At 42.9% G+C, this 15,138-nt stretch overlaps 1 protein-coding gene across 2 annotated transcripts in view; it reads left to right on the top strand.

The window, feature by feature from the left end:
• TTC8 (tetratricopeptide repeat domain 8) overlaps nucleotides 1-13,952 on the top strand; it is an 86,433-nt gene extending 72,481 nt beyond the window's left edge. For both annotated transcript variants that reach the window (XM_063440387.1, XM_063440386.1), the window contains 5 exons: nucleotides 1,060-1,199; nucleotides 1,684-1,858; nucleotides 5,529-5,651; nucleotides 5,970-6,053; nucleotides 11,262-13,952. In XM_063440387.1, coding sequence (XP_063296457.1) covers nucleotides 1,060-1,199; nucleotides 1,684-1,858; nucleotides 5,529-5,651; nucleotides 5,970-6,053; nucleotides 11,262-11,378 — 639 coding nt within the window. In that variant the 3' untranslated portion in view covers nucleotides 11,379-13,952. The remainder of the gene's footprint in view (nucleotides 1-1,059; nucleotides 1,200-1,683; nucleotides 1,859-5,528; nucleotides 5,652-5,969; nucleotides 6,054-11,261) is intronic.
• Nucleotides 13,953-15,138: the final 1,186 nt, after the last annotated feature.

Here is a 15,138-nt window from a genome sequence, read left to right as displayed (position 1 = left end):
GTCTCAGGGTCCCAGGGATTTCCCGGACCTCAAGACCATTGAGTGTCGAACTTATTTTTAAATATATATATGACTGTTATATCCTGTATGATTTACCCCGCATGGAGACTCTGTGTGGTCTGAACAAATGTAAATTACCTAAAGAGCTGTCTGTCTCTTTCTGACAATCCGGATAACTGAGAGTTATTGTTTACTTATTTTATCTTTCTTGTACTTTCTTACATCTTCTCGAAAATGTATAAAAACTTAATTTCCATAAGTTTTGTGAATTAACCTAAAATACAAGAGGGCCTATGGGCCAATACATGAGGGAAAAACAAAAAAGCCTGCAAAAAAACCTAAAGAAACACTGGATGTTATTTGTGTCTATGAATACACGCTTTTTCAACAAACACTTTTCTTGCATGTTTATTTCCCCCCCCAGCTTCTTACAGGTGCATGGACCCTTTTGTATTTTAGGTCCGTTCACTAAAACTTGGTCTATACACTTTAGCCATGTTAATTTCTAGACCTCTGAAAGCAGACATGTGCAAGAAGGGATCTTGCACCAAAATATAGTTTGATATATTCTATCACACACTTTTCTTAAGGTTCTATAATAGGGCAGAATATCCCTGATTGATTACCAGAAGGAAAGAAAATGGTTAATTGAAAGCTATAAAAATAAACCATAAATCCCTGAAGTCTATTGGCAAGAAAACACCACTTTACAGTCCAGAAATAGCACACTCAAAATAGGTGCTGTCTGGGCACAAAGGGGTCAATAGAGCCCAAGTGGAACATCCAGGTGTGCCAGTTTCACGCTGTTGTAATAAAGCATCTTCAGGTGTCTGCACATGGGGGAGGACCTTGCACTCTACCAAAAGAGCTCTAAGAGTTGTCCACCTATAAATTGTTTAACCTTTTTCATGTACTGATCTGTAATTTGTTCAATACCTCATCAATACATATTTATGTAATATAGGGGTTACTTAAACCTAATATTAAAATTGCAGGGAAGTAACAATTCCCTATTGAAAGAGAATGCATTATTTTACATGGGTATGTCCCTGTGTCTAGGAAATGGACGACATCAAATCTGCTTCCGAGTACTACAAAGAGGTTCTCAAACAGGACAATAGTAATGTGGAAGCCATAGCTTGTATTGGGAGCAACCACTTCTACACTGATCAGCCGGAGATTGCTCTGCGCTTTTACAGGTGATTGTATTATTGTTGCGTCATCATTCTAGCTCTGTTGACTAAGTAGATATTTTGGCTGATATTGCCAAGGGGGTGGGGCAAGAGGCAGAGCCAAATGCTGCCCTGGCCAATCAGTATCTCCTCATAGAGATGCATTGAATCAATGCATCTCTATGAGGAAAGTTCAGTGTCTTCATTCAGAGGGTGGAAACACCGAATGTCAGTGCTGCTCACTGTGCAACAGGAAGCACCTCTAGCAGCCATCTGATTAGTGACCAGTGGAGGTATACCTAGGCTGTAAAGTAAACACTGCAAAAAGCCTGAAGGGAATGATTATACTCACCAGAACAAATACAATAAGACGTAGCTGTTCTGGCGACCATAGTGTAATTTTAACTATGCCTATTAAATGGAAGAAATCCTAAATTAAACACGTCTTGGAATTCTCCCACTTTCTGAAATATTATTTGAAACTAAAGTTTATTTTTTGCTCTACATGTAGGCGCCTTCTGCAAATGGGTGTCTACAACTGCCAGCTATTTAATAACCTTGGGCTTTGCTGCTTCTATGCCCAGCAGTATGACATGATTCTGACATCCTTTGAGCGAGCTTTGTCGTTGGCTGAGAATGAAGACGAAGCAGCTGAAGTGTGGTACAATCTTGGGCATGTGGCTGTGGTATGTATATTACCAGGGGGAAAAAAGCAGATAAAAGATTCACGGGTTGTATTTTAAACACATTGTAATTGGACATAGAGATGCAGAGTGTGAAAGGCTCCAGTGACTTAGAGAATGATCCTGACATAGAAAGCCACCATGACCTAGATTGGTGCAGGGAATTGGAAACCTATCATGTGCAAGAGACCTACCATGAGCTGAATCTAATATTCACTAGAAAGGCATCATGAGGTGAGTATTATATTCACTACAAAGTCATGAGCTGGATCCAGGGCCGGCCTTAGGGGTGTGCGAGCTGTGCGGCCGCACAGGGCTCCATGGTGCAGGGGGCGCCCTGCGGCCGCATAGCTCACACGGCATGTCTGTTAGCCGCAATGCTAACAAGACATTTGCCTTGGGCGGCATTTTCCAGGGGGCGGCAAAAAAAGCCGCCCCCAAATGCCCAAGGCAAATGTCTTGTTAGCCTTGCGGCTAACAGACATGCCTGGCTGCTGGGCGGTCGGGCGGCGCTGGCGGGCGGCTGGCGAGGGAGCACTTCCTCTGAGCTGTATGCTCAGCTCCCTCGCGCGCCGCAGAGTGAGGCTGGGAGCCGGGATATGACATCATATTCCGGCTCCCAGCCTCACTCTGCGGCGCGCGAGGGAGCTGAGCATACAGCTCAGAGGAAGTGCTCCCTCGCCAGCCGCCCGCCAGCGCCGCCCGACTGCCCAGCAGCCACTGGACCACCAGGGAGGAAGAACCCCCCCCAGCATTCCCAAAGGTAAGGAGGCTGGGGGGGGGGGGTCTAAATAAATGTAAAAAAATGTGTTAATGTGGGTGAGTGTGTGTGTCTGTTAGTGTATGTTAGTGTGTGTCTGTTAGTGTGTGTGTGAGTCTGTTAGTGTGTGTGTGTGTATGTTAGTGTGTGTGTGTGTGTGTGTGTATGTTAGTGTGTGTCTGTTAGTGTGTGTGTGTGTGTGTGTGTGTGTGTATGTTAGTGTGTGTCTGTGTCTGTTAGTGTGTGTCTGTTAGTGTGTGTCTGTGAGTGTGTTTGTCTGTTAGTGAGTGTGTGTGTGTCTGTTTGGCTGTGTGTGTGTGTGTGTGTGTGAGACTGTCTGCGCGTGTGTGTGTGAGACTGTCTGCGCGTGTGTGAGACTGTCTGCGCGTGTGTGAGACTGTCTGCGCGTGTGTGAGACTGTCTGCGCGTGTGTGTGTGACTGTCTGCGCGTGTGTGTGTGACTGTCTGCGCGTGTGTGTGTGACTGTCTGCGCGTGTGTGTGTGACAGTCTGCGCGTGTGTGTGTGTGACTGTCTGCGTGTGTGTGTGACAGGGTGTGTGGGAAGGGGTAAGGAGTGGGGGAGGGGGGGACGGGAAGGGGGGGCGCTGTGAAGATTTTTTGCACAGGGCGCCCAAATGCCTAAGGCCGGCCCTGGCTGGATCTAATATGAGTTAAAAATGCGCCTTAAAGGGACATTCCAGGCACCCAGACCACTTCTGCTCATTGGAGTGCCAACTCCCACTACTCCTAACCCTGCAAGTGTAATTATTGCACTTCCTGGTTTGTAGCACAGATTATCTGTGCTAGAGCGTCGCCGCTGCCTCAGGTAAGTGACTGAAGAGGTTTTCACCCCTTCAGTAACTGGGGATTGGTGGGTGGGAGGGAGAGGGACTGTTTTCCTGGCACTGGAGTTTCCCTTTAAGCTGCACCTAATATAAGCCAAAGCAGCACCAGGAGATGCATCTAATATTAGCCAGAGAGGTACTATAAGTTAGACTCCATATGAGCCAGGAAGGCGCCATGGTCCGGATCTAATGTGAGCTAGAAACTAACCAGGAGTCTGATCGAATATGAGCTAGCATGGCACTGAGAGCTGGAACTAATGAGTTAGAAAGGCAGCACAAACTGGATCTAATGTGAGCTAGAAAGGCAATATAAACTGGATTTAATGTGAGTTAGATATGCACCATGAGCTGGATCAAGTATGAATTAGAGATGCACCATGAGCTGGATCGAGTTTGAGTTAGAGATGCACCATGAGCTGGATCGTGTATGAACTAGAGAGGCACCATGAGCTGGATCGTGTATGAGTTAGAGATGCACCATGAGCTGGATCGTGTATGAACTAGAGAGGCACCATGAGCTGGATCGTGTATGAGTTAGAGAGGCACCATGAGCTGGATCGTGTATGAGTTAGAGAGGCACCATGAGCTGGATCGTGTATGAGTTAGAGAGGCACCATGAGCTGGATCGTGTATGAGTTAGAGAGGCACCATGAGCTGGATCGTGTATGAGTTAGAGAGGCACCATGAGCTGGATCGTGTATGAGTTAGAGAGGCACCGTGAGCTGGATCGTGTATGAGTTAGAGAGGCACCGTGAGCTGGATCGTGTATGAGTTAGAGAGGCACCGTGAGCTGGATCGTGTATGAGTTAGAGAGGCACCATGAGCTGGATCGTGTATGAGTTAGAGAGGCACCATGAGCTGGATCGTGTATGAGTTAGAGAGGCACCATGAGCTGGATCGTGTATGAGTTAGAGAGGCACCATGAGCTGGATCGTGTATGAGTTAGAGAGGCACCATGAGCTGGATCGTGTATGAGTTAGAGAGGCACCATGAGCTGGATCGTGTATGAGTTAGAGAGGCACCATGAGCTGGATCGTGTATGAGTTAGAGAGGCACCATGAGCTGGATCGTGTATGAGTTAGAGAGGCACCATGAGCTGGATCGTGTATGGGTTAGAGAGACACCATACGCTGAATCGTGTATGAGTTAGAGAGACACCATGAGCTGGATCGTGTATGAGTTAGAGAGACACCATGAGTAGGATTGACTATGACCTAGAAAGACACCCAGCTCATGGTGCCTTCTAGGTCATATTTTTAACATTACTAGAAGAGCACAATGAGGTGGATTGTACATGACCTAGGAAGGTACCATGAGCTGATTGAACAGGAGCTAGAGAGGAAACATGAACTGGACTAACGTGCTAGACAGGCACTGTGAGGTGGATGTATTGCAGCAAGAAAGCCACTGTGAACTAGATCTAATATGAGCAAGAAAGGTACTGTGAGCTAGGTCTAATATGAACTTGAAAGGCACCGTAGACTGGATCTTATATAAACAAGTGAGTTACCATAAGTTGGATGTAATATTGGCTAGATAGGCACCGTGAGCTAGAGAGGTATAACTAACTGTAGGCCTGCTGTGAGCTGGAGATGTATTGTGTGGATGGTTCCTTGACTAATGTTTCACTCTACCAACGTTTCCCCTCTCTTCACAACACATGCATAAATAACATTTATGTTTGTCCTCCAATGAAGACGATGCAGTGATAAAAAGTAGCTCTATAAAATATAGCCCACTCGGCTATTAGTCAATTTGAGATTTGATAATTTATATTATGTCTCCATGACTTTATCCTCAGAGGAAATGTTACACAAACTCAATATTTATTGGTATACCCTGAGGATCTTGAAAAAAACTGAAAGCCCACTCCTCAACATGTTACAATCTTTTTTTAGTGCATTGCTGTTTTCTTCCCGGACTTATTTTGGTATTTGGATTCTCCGAGAGTTTATGTTCTTTCTGTACCTATGGTTTAAGCTAGATATTGGTTACGTATATAGTTACTTTTTTTTTTATATGAAAGTACATGAATTTTAAGGATATAAAAGCTTCATTATTTTTCCAGGGCATAGGCGATCTGAATTTGGCGTATCAGTGCTTCAAGCTGACTTTAGCCAACAATAACGACCATGCTGAAGCCTATAATAACCTGGCAGTGTTGGAGATGCGCAAAAATCACCTTGAACAGGCAAGTAATTTGGTTTTTCATTTCGTTTAGCCATTATTTTCTTCCTGTAAAGAGCATGGCTTACTGCTTTTAAACTGTATTGGTTTGAGAGACTGGTGAATAGAGCATTGGTCTAGCACTGACAGAGTTAAGCAAATTGCATCATTTATTTTCAAATATTATTAAACTTATTTTATTGGAACCGAAATTACGAAGTTTATCTTTTAATATATTTTTTTCCTCAATAAATTTGTTAGTTTCTCTGGTAGTTTTTTTATGTCAACATGCAGTACCTCTTATACAGGGTCCTTGGTTAACGTGTCATTTTCTCAAATTTAGGCCCGAGCCCTACTGCAGACAGCCGCAGCTCTGGCTCCCCACATGTATGAGCCACATTTTAACTTTGCTTCTCTGTCAGACAAGGTGAGTAGATTTTCTCCTTATTATCGGGAACAAGGTGGGTTTGTTTGTTACAGGACCAGTAACAAATCCGCTGTTTGATCAGATCATAGAATCCATGTGATTTATTAAAGGGACATGAGAACACAGCTCATGCATGCAGAGCAGGGTATGATTAGCTCACGTGTGCACTTTTAGGAAGTTTTCTTGACTTTCTCCTGCAGTCAAGAAAAGTGGGTTTCATGTTCCACATCTGGACAGTGTCTACTGATCTGAGACTCTTCCTCTATTTTCAGGGTTTTATTTATTTATTTATGATTAATTCTTTATTTTTTGCATTGACAGATGTTAAGAAACATAGCATTTGAATCGAGGCTTACACCATAGCCCATATCTCACATCTCACATCTCACATTGGTTTACGTAGCGTGCAGTTTTACAATTATTCATTAGTCCGCCATTTAGTAAGGCAAACAAAGCTTACCTTAAGGCATTAATGAGTACATACTTTCCAAGGTTTTATATGCATAACAAGAAAATAAAACAGCCATGGAAAGCAACTTTAACATTGGTAGTGAACACTATACTATTCTGTCGGGCTAACTAGTCCAACTATTCTGATTATCTATTATCTGCAATGATATGTTCAAACGTCCAGCTGAGAAAGTTGAGCCCTTGACAAAAACAGTTGGACTAGCCTCTTCATACTGTGCCTCCTTATCAGGATACGGGGAACAGGAAAAACAAATGAGATGGTAGAGAGTCGGCTTTGTGGAAGAACATTAAATATTATTGCTAACTGAAAGGAGTTCAGGGACTGCCCTCAGGAGAGGAGGACTATCCGTGTTTAAACAAAAAAAAACTATGACCAAAGATGACAAAAGATGGTTTGCACTTAGAATAATATTGTTTAATGCAATCCTTATCTAATCTATATATTATGCACTCACCAAGGAAAAGAAACCGCGTATCATCCACATGTGTGTATGTTCTGCGTGTCACTCTCCATCTTTCATTCAAGCTTTCACATTCACATTATTAAAAGCATAGTGCAAAGCCATATAGTGATATTCACACCTTTTTAATGCATACATGCACTTACAATAAAAACAATATAGTGTATCACCACTCCAATGGTTAGGGCTCATGTCTCCGGAATCCTAGTCCTCTGCCTCCACAAGGTACGTGGATCTGATTGAAAGCAATAAAATACAATATAAACCACTGTAACCACACTTCACATTGCATGCACTCCCTCAGGGAACAGATATGTAATATCTAAATCTCCCGCTGACCGTTTTTAAATGTCTGCATCCATGCCAACAATGACTGTTCTGCCAATCTGTCGTGGATCCTTCCTATCTTCACATCTGCTTTCCACTTTCCTAATTTTTGTATTGCAAAGTATGAAACCTCAATTGTGTGCGTTCCAGTGAGGTTGTATAACGTCTTCATTTGTATTCCATCATTGATTGGCCATTGGAACGGACACTGAGAATTTGTTTTAATATTGTTTTAGGACAAGATAGAAAACAAAACAAACTCCCACATAAAAGTAGTTTACATAACTTAATACCGAATTGAGCCACAAAACAAAGTATCACTTCCTATAAAAGTGTCAGGGTTCTCACCTGTTAGACAGACAGCCAGACGTGGTCGCTCCTGGAGTTCCCAACAGGGGACTTGAACCGGGGAACTTATCAGTCCTGGTCCTGCTTGCTACCTCTGAGCCACAGCAGCTTTATACAGAGACTACTGATTCCGGTCCTGTTCATCCTGGCATGGCTACTACACCGGGGGCTGCACCTTGACTTGGCTGTGTCTCACCTGACTCTGATCGGTCATCAGCAGGGTATTTAAACCCAGCCTCGCCCTGTGCTCAGGGTCAAGTCTTTGATCTTGTGTTCCTGTTTGTACCAGTGCTCCTGTTTATCTACTTTGTATTATTGACCCCGGCTTCTGACTCGTTTATTCTGACCTCTGGAATCCCTTGACTTCGGCTACTCCTCGTTGTTCCTGACCTCTGGCATCCTTTGACCTCGGCTATCCCTCGACTATCCTGCTGGTTCAGTCCTTGCCTGTCCTGCGTATTTGGTACTGCATCCTGCACAGCCCCCGTGCACAGACCCACAGGCCAGGTGAATTCTTACCTGACCACCTCGGCCTGTGGCTATCTGCAAGGGTGAGCAACATATCTGCGCTACAGACTCCCAACTCAGGTAAGACCCTGACAAAAGACTTGACCAATATGGAGTCCGCAGAGATGTGCTCACCCTTACTCCAGCAAGTGTCCAGCCTGGCCCAGACTGTTTCGGAGCTGCAGCAAGAAATTTTATTTCTTAAAGGCGCAGTACATCCAGCCCCGGAACCAGCTTATCCGGAACCGTTTGTCATCATGCCCGACAGATTTGATGGTAGCTGCACGTCCTTTCAGTCATTCAAGATGGATTGCGAGGTGTTGTTTTCTTTAAAGCCTCGAACTTATGCCACAGAATTCATCAGGGTCAGAGCGGCTATCAACCTGTTGTCTGGACGCATCAAAGTTTGGGCTCACCAAATGTTGCAGACGAAGAGTCCTGTCCTTGTCAGCTGGGAATCCTTTATTACTGCTATGGACTCACAATGCAAGACCACTATGCCCAAGCCAGCTCCACCTACTAAAAAATCGCGGAGTCTACCTAACCAAGGAACCGAGTACCATCACTACACCCCAGTGATGCCTCCTTATGATCCAGTTCCCAGGAAAACTCCAGAGATATCCTGTGTTCCACTTGACCCTGAAGAACCTATGCAATTGGGACTTGTCCACTGCAAAGTCACACCCAGGGAAAGGGACCGAAGGAGAAGCCATGGTCTGTGTTATTACTGTGGAGAAAAAGGGCATTTCATCACGCTTTGTCCTGTTCGCCCTCCTAGACCTCCAGCTCTCCGACTGGGTAATAATTTCCTTCGTCCAGTGTACACCGCATATCAGCCTAAAAAGCTACAAGGGAGCAGTTATTCTTGCCCATGCTTGGCTTCCATGGCAAAAACTACACCTTCTGGCCCAGAGCCGTCTGCATCTACTGCCGAAGTTACTTCCTGTGGTACCACCGCTACTTCCTGCCCACCTGAAAAGGATTTACCTATGGATTGTGCCATTGCTTCTAATGGCACTACGGTCCGTAAAGAAGACCTTGAAGTGTTCGAAAAAGCATTGTTAGCTACGAACACTGTTCCTGCCGAAGTTGTGGAAGTGCTTGCCACCTGTACCCGGAACCTAAAAAACCTGGACAGCTCTTCAGCCGTACCAGAAGCTGGTACTGGGAAATCCCAAGCTATTAAGGGATTCCACGCTGAGGACTTTGACTATGGGGATTCATTGGATTCTGATAGTGACCCTGGAGAGGTGTATTATTTCAATGGAGGACCTACTTACGCCCAGAGGTCGTTTTTAAAGGGGGGGGTACTGTCAGGGTTCTCACCTGTTAGACAGACAGCCAGACGTGGTCGCTCCTGGAGTTCCCAACAGGGGACTTGAACCGGGGAACTTATCAGTCCTGGTCCTGCTTGCTACCTCTGAGCCACAGCAGCTTTATACAGAGACTACTGATTCCGGTCCTGTTCATCCTGGCATGGCTACTACACCGGGGGCTGCACCTTGACTTGGCTGTGTCTCACCTGACTCTGATCGGTCATCAGCAGGGTATTTAAACCCAGCCTCGCCCTGTGTTTAGGGTCAAGTCTTTGATCTTGTGTTCCTGTTTGTACCAGTGCTCCTGTTTATCTACTTTGTATTATTGACCCCGGCTTCTGACTCGTTTATTCTGACCTCTGGCATCCCTTGACTTCGGCTACTCCTCGTTGTTCCTGACCTCTGGCATCCTTTGACCTCGGCTATCCCTCGACTATCCTGCTGGTTCAGTCCTTGCCTGTCCTGCGTATTTGGTACTGCATCCTGCACAGCCCCCGTGCACAGACCCACAGGCCAGGTGAATTCTTACCTGACCACCTCGGCCTGTGGCTATCTGCAAGGGTGAGCAACATATCTGCGCTACAGACTCCCAACTCAGGTAAGACCCTGACAAAAAGAGAGTTGTCTATTGCAGCCATGCATTCCTGGCATAAAAAAAAATAAAAAAAATCATTAATATGTAATAAAAAAAAAAAGTGTGACATTTCAATCTTGGAACACATGGATTCCAAGACGCGGAGTGCAGGTTGACGATAAATAATGTGACAGTAGCCGGGATCCTCGGCAGCTTTTCTGAACAGTGAATGTTTGCGCAGTTGCGGACATTTAAAAGGGGAGATTTAGATTTCACATTTGTGGCCTGAGGAACTTCGTGCAATATGAAAGAAAAACGTAGAGTTACTGAGATTTTTATTTTGTTTATTGTTTTTATTTCACCCACACCGTGTGGTGTCAGAGGACCAGGTTACAAGAGAATCCAGAGACTTAAGACCAACCACTGGTAGTGGTGATATACTACATTGACTTTTTTTTTTTATGTTCATTAGAAATGTATTTATACATAAAATATGTGAATAACATTATATGGTTTTGCCCTTATGTTATTCCATTTTACATTTATATGTAATGTTGATGTAAAAGCTGGAATTATAGAAGTGGAGTGATGAATGGAACATACTCAAAAGTGGGACATATGCTCTGTTTCTTCTTTTCCTTTGTGAGTGCATAGTTTTCTAGATGGTATAGGATTATATTTAACAATATTGTTCTTCGTGCTTTTAAGTACCTATTTTGATGTAGATTTGGGCGGAATATTCTAAATTCTAGACTGTGGGGAAAGGATAAACTACAGGGGTGTTTTTCTCCCTCTTGCCACTGCTGGTTTAATTCCTTGGAAAGGTGTGCATTAGTTTTTTGGTTTGTTTATACCTCTCTTCTCAGTGATATTCGTTATACAACTGTTTTCAAGTGGGCACTCCAGGAAGTAAACCATCTCATCTCAATCCTCTTCTGACAAATATAAATCTTTAAAAAATATATATAAACTATGATAGTGAAAACTCAGAGACACCTCAATAGCTTGCCATTCGGTTAGTCCCCACTCAGGTCTCAAAACTATAAATTCTGTACCAAGGCGCACACAATGGCACGTTCTCCAAACCTCCACTTTCATCAGTTACCTTGAGATAATATCTAGATCTCATGCCATTTAACGCTCAAATAATTTGATTGGTCCGGATTTTATGTACCTTGAAGTGAATTGACCATGTGTCTTGCAGATTGGAGATCTTCAGAGCAGTTACATTGCAGCACAGAAATCTGAAGCAGCCTTCCCTGATCACGTGGAAACTCGGCGCCTGATTGAAGAGCTGAAGCAGCATTTTGCTATGATTTAATCGTGACTGTGCATGCACGGATGATAATTGCTACCAGATAACATTGACAGGTAGTGCAGAGAACACACATGGTGTTTAACATTAGATAGCTCCCATTATTTAGCTGATAAGAGACAGCAAGGAACCGTATAGATTTAAAGAATAATTAACCTGTATCCCTTCGCCAGAGACTTCAACCATTCAGAGTGAGACATTTGACCATTGCCCTGACACTGAACAAATTTACGTAAATCCATGTTTTTCCATAGTCCGATTCTTTGAAAGGTTTCCAGGGAGTCTCCTTTCAAACAGATAAAACTGCTGATGAAATGCAGAAGCATTTCTATAACGTTAACTGTCAGATTTAGGCCTTGATTTAATATTGTTAGATAAAGTTTCCAAATAATTTAATATTTTGAATACACTTTTAAATGATTTTTGCTACATATTAAAATATAAAAAATATATATCTAATGTATATTTAAAAAAAAATCTAACTATTACAAAAGTAAAATATTTTTCAGAATATTAAATCCAGTCAAAACTTTATCCAAAATATCAAATCATTTGAAAAGCATATCTAACAATATTAAATTGAGGCCTTAGTTAGGGGCAATTGTGGATCTTTCAATTAGTAATGTAGATTCTACTGTGTGTTTTGATATTTGCATGTAAACAAGTCAATTCAATTTATTCAAGTGGTAATCTACATATAAAGAGACTAAAATATTCTGGAAAGATGGCTCATCGTCATTAATGGGACAAAGTAGACAGGACCTCTGCACTCTCCATGCAGACTGACAATTGCTTCATGACCAGGATCAGGGTAGACACAGAAGCATTTTGTCTAAGGTGTCTGATCCTATCCTATAAACTCCTGTCTATCAGGGGTTTATTGGTTAGGTAGTGCATCCTCAAGCCATAGTTTAATTCTCATATAATAGAATTGCTCGATAAGACAATTACAGCTTTTCTAGAGCTGCTATTTATCTAAAACCCGTTTCACAGTTTTGTAAAAACTGTTCAAGCCTTTAACCTGCAGTATCCCTGTCTCCAGGGAGATAGTGATGTCTGACTTAGTTGTACATGTGTACTTAAGAGATGAACAAGTAAGGTTTTTTTTTTTTTAATTTCTTATGCAGCTAGGCATCACTAGCTAGAGAAAGCTATTGTGTTGAATGAGGTTCAATGGCTGAAGCTGATCCGGCTCCAACTGACATATTATAACTTTCACACAGCTGCATCGTGTACCAGTTTTTATGTCCATCTGTTAAATAATGCATTTCTAAGATCAATGCCTTGTCCTGGTTAAGCATGATTTATTTTTGCTCACAGCCAATGAGGGTACAGAGTGAGATTGCATAATTTCCCATTGATTGCCCATGGCCGTTAACTGGGCTTACTTATCAACAGGTCAGGTCTTGCCCTTTTTATGTATGTTTTATTCCACTAAAGCTGTGGATTCTTCTTTTACATCTTCCATGCTGCATCATTAGAACTAATTTGTAAGGCAGACTTTTTGTCATATGTTCTACCTAGCTAATGTCCACGATGCTCATGAAGCTCATTACTGCCACACTGATTGATAGACAGCTGTACATCAACATTTTGTCATCTATTTTGTCGTGGCTTTTGGCATCCCTTTTTAATGTACCAGCTGGGGCTACCAGAGAGAAGTTTGTTTTATTTATATATAGGTTATAGCTGGTTAAAGATTTTCCTCTCCTGTGATCTTTAATATAGTTATGAGGATTTCTCAGATGTGCTCATAGTATTCTCATCCTCTGCTAGTAGTGAACTAGTTGTCAGATGACAGCGTGAGACTATACATGGCCAAGAGGCACCAAAGGTATATCAGGGCATTAGCCACTATTGACTCTGAAGAAAACAATTAATGGGTACGGTAAGTTAAAATCCCATTTTTAAAAAAAATATATAAATGGTTTTCAAAGTACTGCTTCATTAATTCTTTAGCAAAGTATTACATTATTTTTGTTGGTCATTTTATTAACTGTTCTGCACTTTGTGATCCATTCTCATTAATTCTAACATTTTAGCACTCTTGAAGACATACTGGACAAAGCAAATATTAAGGAGAATGCTTCACATATTCAAGTAAATAAAAATCTTTATAGATCTCCTCTGCCCTTAAAGGATAACTCCAAGGTTAAGGTGCCAGAAGTGACCCCATTGTAAATAGTAAACCATTTAGTAGCGGTTTCACTTCTCACCTGGGTTCTGGCGGGCGCCGCTACTAATTTCTGTCTGCTTACATCTATCACCCTATATTGTAGACTTATTTAATCAATATTTTATATCACAGTTTGTCCAGTAGGTCATCAAGATAACGATGCAATATAAAATAGTCTGGTGATTATGTAAATCCCTTGTAAATGAAATTACCTTATTTGTAACATAAAGATCTGGAATATATTCTGGTTTGGACCACAAGGTGTAAATCTGTAGATAGAAAAGTTTGCACTGAGTAGGGAAATTGTGCCCTGATATTTAGTTTGAAGCTTTTAAGCAGACCTCTTAAAAAAATAAATTAACAGTGCATTTTGTCAAATAAATAAATTTAGTTTTTGCAATGTATTCCGTGTTTCATGTGTTTTCTATTTCAATATTTTCTTGTCATTCTTCCAATCCTTTATATAAGACCAGCTTTGGTAAGCATGGACAGATGTTATATATGCAATGTCCTGGAAATGTGGATATAATCTTCTGCAGAGGAACTGTAGTGGTATTAAGCAGGGCCGGATTAACATAGGGGCTGATGGAGCTGCAGCTCCAGGCCCAGGCCCATGGAATAGGCCCATTTAAAAAAAAAAAAAAAAAAATGTTTTCTTTTTTTTTTTTTTTTTTTTACACACACTACTCTTAGGTTTGCCACCTGACTGGTATTTTACTGGTTTGCCACCTGACTGGTATTTGAGGCTGCCTGGCTGTGCCAGTATTGCAGTAAATACCGGCTATACAAATGCAGGTATTTTTCTCAGAATAAATGGAGATTACTCTGCAATACCAGCACCGGCCAGTAGGGGTCACTGTGTGTGCAGAGGGGCAGGGATAGGAAGTTACAGCATATCCCTGCCACTCTCTACTACTTACTTATCCGTGGGGGAGCAGCAACACAGCACAGAGTCCAGACAGCAGCTCTATAGCTCAGGTAAGAGAGGGATGGGGGGAAAGGCAGCAGGGGCACATGGGGACACTGAGACACTAGGGGACACATGGGGACACTGAGACACTAGGGGACACAGACACTAGGGGACAAATGGGGACACAGACACTAGGGGACACAGACACTAGGACACATGTGGACACAGACACTGGGAGACCTGGAAACACCGAGACACTTAGGGACACTGGAAAACATGGGGACACTGAGACACTAGGGGACACTGAGACACTAGGGGACACTGAGACACTAGGGGACACTGAGACACTAGGGGACACTGAGACACTAGGGGACACTGAGACACTAGGGGACACTGAGACACTAGGGGACACTGAGACACATGGGGATGCTGAGACACATGGGGATGCTGTGAGACATAGGGACATTGGGAGACAATGAGACATTGGGACACGGAGACACTATGTCCCCATTTCTCCCAGTGTTCCCATGTCCCCATCCAGTGTTGCTAGTGTCTCAGTGTCCCCAAGTCTCCCAGTGTCTGTGGCCCATGTCTCTCAGTGTGCCTAGTGTCCCCATGTGTCCCAGTGTCCTTATATGTCCCAGTGTCCCCATGTCTATGTCCACAACTGTCCCCATGTC

This window comes from Pelobates fuscus, chromosome 13 (assembly GCF_036172605.1).
Source record: "Pelobates fuscus isolate aPelFus1 chromosome 13, aPelFus1.pri, whole genome shotgun sequence".
Classification (NCBI taxonomy): Eukaryota; Metazoa; Chordata; class Amphibia; order Anura; family Pelobatidae; genus Pelobates; species Pelobates fuscus.
The sequence above is the reverse complement of the archived record's forward strand: the minus strand, read 5'-3'. Positions and strand labels throughout refer to the sequence as shown.